The sequence below is a fragment of the Eufriesea mexicana genome, unplaced genomic scaffold, assembly GCF_001483705.2.
Source record: "Eufriesea mexicana isolate 0111107269 unplaced genomic scaffold, ASM148370v2 scaffold265, whole genome shotgun sequence".
Classification (NCBI taxonomy): domain Eukaryota; kingdom Metazoa; phylum Arthropoda; class Insecta; order Hymenoptera; family Apidae; genus Eufriesea; species Eufriesea mexicana.
Genome location: NW_016908444.1, coordinates 2,061,664 through 2,067,608, shown reverse-complemented (window position 1 = coordinate 2,067,608; position 5,945 = coordinate 2,061,664). Strand labels below are relative to the sequence as shown.

Here is a 5,945-nt window from a genome sequence, read left to right as displayed (position 1 = left end):
CATTTCCTTGTATCTCTCTGCTGCATACTAATATATGCGTAATAACGGCGCGCCATGGGCGCAATAACGGACCTCCCATATTATATGTGCGCTGAGAGCACGAGGGTTCATCGGATCACGAACCTTTGATCAATTTTCGCGGCAAACTGTGGAGGAACCGTCGATTACGAGAAACGTCAAGAGACGAGGCGTTGCGATGGAAGGTATGAAACAGGGAAAGAAATTTATGGGAAGAATCGGTTGCGATATTGTTAATTACACGGTATTTGCAGTAATGTTCGATCAATGAAAATCGTACGAGTCTATTTTAATGGCGAAAGTCGTAACACGCGTGTGTTTAAAGAGAAAGCAATCGGCGAATGGAAACATTTCCCGTAGCCGTGTTTAAATTTACTTTGCTAATTATTTCATGTTATTGGGGTGCATTTGTTATTTGTCAAAGCGAAATGGCGCGTGGAGACCTTTACGCTTCGAGACCAATTAAAGAGCGAAGAACAATTGATTTACTTCTATATAAAAGCATATACACGCTGCTGCAACATCTGCAGTCTGCGCGCAAGGTACTGACATTTCGCAAGCGCTGACAGAAAAGGCGACGAAAAGGCAATCGCGATGCGAAGAGTTAGTCACGCGCAGCTATAAAAATGGAAAATATTCGCGACAGATACTGAATCATTGTAAGCGCGCGATGCTGCACAGAGTGTCGTAAAAAGCAGTAAAAATGATAGCAAGATAACGGAGTAGGAAAAACAAAAGATAAAGAAAAGAATCGCGTTATAAATAATCGTGCATAAATTCGACTTAATTTCCATTTAACGATCGCATCTTTTACGAAGCTATAGCTGGACGTACGGTAATTGTATGCGAATAAAATGGGAAAAAGTAAATCGCTGATATAAATCTTATGTCATATTGTAGCAGCCACGGGGCAATGGCGACGTAGCACGGTAGTAAATGTAACGAACGTTTGCGGTAAATGAAACGTTTTATATTTCCATAAATTTCGCGTTCGATGTAGGAGCTACGCGATCAAAGCGGAGGCATTTTGTGCGCCTCGATAGTTTGATTCGCGTAGTGCGAAAGATGGCCGATGCGCGGCGCTGGATGCGCAGTGACGCTGCGCGCCGATGGCGCCGGCTAGGAGCGGGACCGTCAGTCGCAGAGGGACCACGCACGGTGGCGGTCGTGAGTTGTCACAAGAGAAAGAGAACGTGCAATTGGACGAAAGGAGCTGAAGAAAGACAGTCAGGCAGAAAGATAGAGAGGTTTAGAGGAAACAGAAGGAAGAGAAGAAACGGGAAAGCAAAGGTAGCGTTCGCGGGCGTTCGTGGTCACCGAGTTCGCGGGTCCCGCTCAGTCGTGTGCGCGTGAAAGAGTTTTAACCTCCGTCGTTCGATTATCGTGCGTCGTCTCGGTTCGTTCTGGTGCGTGTGGGTCGGCGCGCGCGCGCCTGTGTCCGTGTGTGCGTGAAAAACACCGCACCGTCTCTCGTTGCGCGTTTGTGTGTTACATACGTCGGTAGATATATACAAATATACGTGCGTCGGAAAGAGAGTAGCGCCGGGTCGCGTACAGTGTGCACGAAAGTAAGAGAGAGAGAGATAGAGCGAGAGAAAGAGAACGGGAAGGGACAACCGGGCTGAGGAGGAGGAGTGGCGGGCGAGGAGGGGGAGGAGGTACGGAGTGTTGGATTTGTTTTCTCGCACAACGGTGGAGCAAAACGGCCTCAAACTGTGGGGCTCTGGGGCGTTTTTTCTTCCTCCGCAAGGGATGTACTACCCCGTAAGTGACTGTTTCATTTTTTATGAATTCCGTGCGTTCACCGGGAGGCTAGGACGACTAACCAGAGAGAGGGAGGCGTCTGTTTCCCTCACTCTCTACCCTCTCTTTGCTGGAAATGTTCGAAGGCGTCGGTTCGATATGAGGCGCCAGGTCGTGGGATTGTGCTTTGTTTCTATTTTCAACCTCTGTAAACGATTCAATATCATGCTCGGCTCGATCGGGGACGCATATTTGACCCTTGCTCGTGACGAAAGACGTATGGAAAATAGTAGAATACAAGCGTACAGTGTTGTGCTTCGATATGCATTGTTTTGTTTTTTTTTTTCCTCTACCGAGCCAATCTTTATAAATTATTCCTTCCTACGAATACGTCGTTCGTTCGTGTTTCACCGCGGAGTGTGTTCGACGTTTCTAGTGGTCGCGACGTGTGCTCGAATATTTCGCTCGATACGGCTGAATTGGAGGTTATGTTCGCTACCGCCGGGAGACTGCGAACGAGAGAGAGAGAGAGGAAACCTCGGTGCGCGAAAAGAGTCGGCGGAGCGATCGTTTCGGTAATCTGTGGCAAAGAGAATCGCCTTGACCGTCGTGCTGCGGGCGAAATACGAGTTTCCGAGAATTGTGCGTGCTTATTTACCGCGTTAAGCGAGACTTCTGCGAAAGAGAGGTTAGGACAGTCGGCGAGAAGGACACAGGCAGGGGGCACTCCGAAGTGAAAGTAAATACGTTGCTCGCTATCTCTGCTCGATATGCCATTAGTTTCTCAAATACCGCGTACCGATGTCCATAGCGCGTCCATTATAAATTAATAATTTTGCTCGCTGTGCAACAGTGTACTCCAATTGCGAAACTCTTACGTACCGACTAAATATATATCGTGCGCTGGTAAACAAATAATCGATGGAATTCCCTTTCCATTATTACTCGTATCGCGCAGTGTAGAATATTACGAACGATTATCGGACCAATCGTTGGCGTTCTTTCGTCCCGTTAGTTTCGTGAAATCGGAGCAGGTATCACTGCTGCGCGTATTTACCGACCCAGGTAGGTTGTAAACCGTAGGGACAGGGCTTTCCCGAATCGAATCGTCTCTCACAGTTCCTTTCTTCGCGGCATGGTAGGCACCGACGGATTGTGTTTCGCGCACAATAAACCTGACCTGTTTCTTTCGTCCCTACGCGACCTTATGTACCTCGCAGCGCAACGCTCGCTTTTATACCGCGATTCACAAAATCCAGCCGGCTTTCGCGTGATTTATCGCTTCCTTTATTGTCGCGCACATCAGCTGGCCCGTTCGGACCGGCCATTCTAGGTTTCGATCGAGAAGTCGAATTACGTTTCGTGAACTCGTGCGCGGCGTAGGTTTCATAGGCGACGCACGTGCGTCGCGGCGCGAAACCTTCGTGTCTTGGACTTCTGTGGCACGTCACGATCAACAGAAGACGTGCCATATTTTTGCGCGCGTTCGAAGCATTCGAGCTGCTTGATTCTCAGCGAATGTGTCGCGTAATTAACATTGATATGCGTATCGCGTTACATACCATTTGCGTAGCATTTTTCTTGCTTTCAGCGCGGTGCACGAACGTTATCTCTGGCAGTTCACCTCTATGCTAATTTTAAAATTTGGAAATTAAGGATATCTCGTATCTTTCTATTTCGGATTTGAAATTCGTACGTTATCGAGAAAATTACGAGGCTATCCTGCAAAAATATCCTGTAATTACACAATTTATGTATAGAGACTTATTTCGTAATATATGTCACCGTTTTGATATATACATGTAAATATAAAGCGTGATACGCAGCGAAGCAACAGTGTAATTATAAATTTTATTTTAAAGCACACACTCGTATTTATATTCAGTCGTATTATATAAAATATAATACAAATTCGAAATAGTGATTCATATTTATATTCCGAGAAATTATATACGTCACGATATAAATTCGATATAAATATAAATTCGAAACAAACATTTACATTTATATTCAAATACGTTATATTGCATTATAGTCCTGCATATCACGCTCTTATTGAAAAATCGGGCGAAAAGATAATTTAATCTTTCGATTAAATTTAATTGAGAATGTTAAATATCGAACGTCGAGCAGCGCGTATACGTATGTAGCAACAAATCTCCTCCATTTTGTCCCGATATCCGAGAGAAACTTCGCTACTATCGATACGCGTCAATGGAAAAAAGCCGGGAATATTACGCGCGACGCGAAAATTGTTTAACGGTATTTCAATTCAAATTCGAAGTCTACTGCATAGATTCATGAGCAACAATTCGACTCACCGGTGGACGCCGAGTTTGCGAGAACTGCGCCGTCACTGTAAACTCTGCGCGCGTAAACGCGACATGCATTAACAAATAATCTGCTTCCGACTTGCCCGTTCCGTTCTTTCCGCGAGAAGTGTTCTGAGATTTTCTGTGCACATGTTAGAGAAGAGCTGGGAAGAAAGAGCGAGGAACAAAGGACGGTTAGAGCATAGAAAAGGCGATTTGCCGTGGCGCAGGTAGAAAGAAACGGTTCACTAGGCACGGACGAGATGGGATGATCGGTTTCACCGATTTGCGTGTACTTTCTTACGAAAAATTCGAGTTTTCCTGTTAATTTCCAGTTTTCCATATAACGTGTTCCAGCTTTTCGTTCGCCCAGTGCCGGCGAGGAAAGGGTGAACGAAGCTGGTTCGCAGCGAGGACTGGCTGGACGAAAAAATTTCAGAGCAGATTACAGCGTCACGAGCTGCGGCATTATCCGTGGACGTTAATCCGCTGGCATTACCACTGCCAATTCCGCGAGAATAAATAAAAGGGATGGAAAAGAGAGAAACGCGGGGAAAGAGGGTGGAACAGAGGGAGAGAGAAAAAATACGTGGCACGGTCACGTTCCGTCGACTTTTCAGGAAAAGAGTCGCTTTTTGGGTCAAGCGTCCGAGCCACCCCCGCGTCACCCCTTTCCGGTTTTAATATTATTTCCCGAGGAACCGGCGGCCAATGAGGCTCGAACCGAGCCGAAGTGGACGAGCGAACGTCATCCCCGAAGCACTCGTGTTGTCGACGTTGATCCAACTCTCGCTAATTTTTTTTCCATTCCTTTCTTCTTTTTCCTTTTTTTTTTTTTTTTATTTTTCGTGTCTACCCCTGCGACGTGTCCCTCTTGTTTCCGTCGATCCCTCGGCGAAGAGGTTTCCTCCGCCTCGGCGACGTGTATTTTGAAATATAGGGCAGGGTGGGCTATTTCCAGCCCCCGGTGTATCGGTACTTTATTTCGAGGCGAGTAGATCGATTATTCCCATCGGCTGGCCCCTAAGCCACACGCGGCCCGACGTCTGTCCCCGATGCTAATTTCCTTCTTATCCGTTGCGATCCTCGCTCATTTTTATTCTCGGTCGTGGATCTTCTTTGCGGATAAGATGGCTGCACCCTTTCAGCTAAGATTTAATTATGGAAGATGGCACGTTGATGTTTAATTTTAGTTCAATCGTTGTGCGTATGCAAGGTGCGACAAAATGAGAGCATCCATGATTTTCAACGGTAAATCGAATTTGATTTTGCAGGGGAAGGTATGTGGTATTTATTGAAGCAGTTGGTAAAGGTGTTGGGGAGAATTATTATTTTTGGAGTATAGTTAGTTGCGAATTATAATAAGCCTTTTTGCTGTCAGAGTATTTCTTCGCTTAAATTACACTCGTTATTGTAACCCAAGATATTCGGTATTTTGTCTTCTTTAATTTGCCTGAAGATCTGGCAACCATTTTGGAATTACGGGGCACAGCGAACTCTTTATTGTTAAAAGTTCTCCAAGGCGGCTGGAAATTCATGGACGTCCGGACCGGACGTTTCTCTTTCACCGGAAGAGACGCCTTAAATATCAGTCAGTTTCACCTGTTCGGTTGCCGGCGGGTGAGGCGGATATTTCAAACGGATAAGACGGTAATTCATTAAGTAGTTGCATAAATTCTTGCCTTTATTGCGCGTAATTTAGCTTCTGCCCGGAGCAAGGCAACATCGCAGGGAAAGCGGAAAAAGGAAAAAGACAGCGGGGAACGGGGGGGAAAAAATGGAACGCAGGGAAGAAAAGAGGCGTGTAATATAAGCTGGCGTTGCGAAAAATAAAACGGCTCCTCTGAATTCTAGGAATTTACGTTGCTCTTC

General features: G+C 46.0%; 1 protein-coding gene across 7 annotated transcripts in view; it reads left to right on the top strand.

Annotated features, from left to right (window-relative positions):
* Nucleotides 1-1,167: 1,167 nt before the first annotated feature.
* LOC108555770 (RNA binding protein fox-1 homolog 2) overlaps nt 1,168-5,945 on the top strand; it is a 278,578-nt gene continuing 273,800 nt past the window's right edge. For all 7 annotated transcript variants that reach the window (XM_017911573.1, XM_017911570.1, XM_017911568.1 and 4 more), the window contains exon 1: nt 1,168-1,782. In XM_017911573.1, coding sequence (XP_017767062.1) covers nt 1,771-1,782 — 12 coding nt within the window. In that variant the 5' untranslated portion in view covers nt 1,168-1,770. The remainder of the gene's footprint in view (nt 1,783-5,945) is intronic.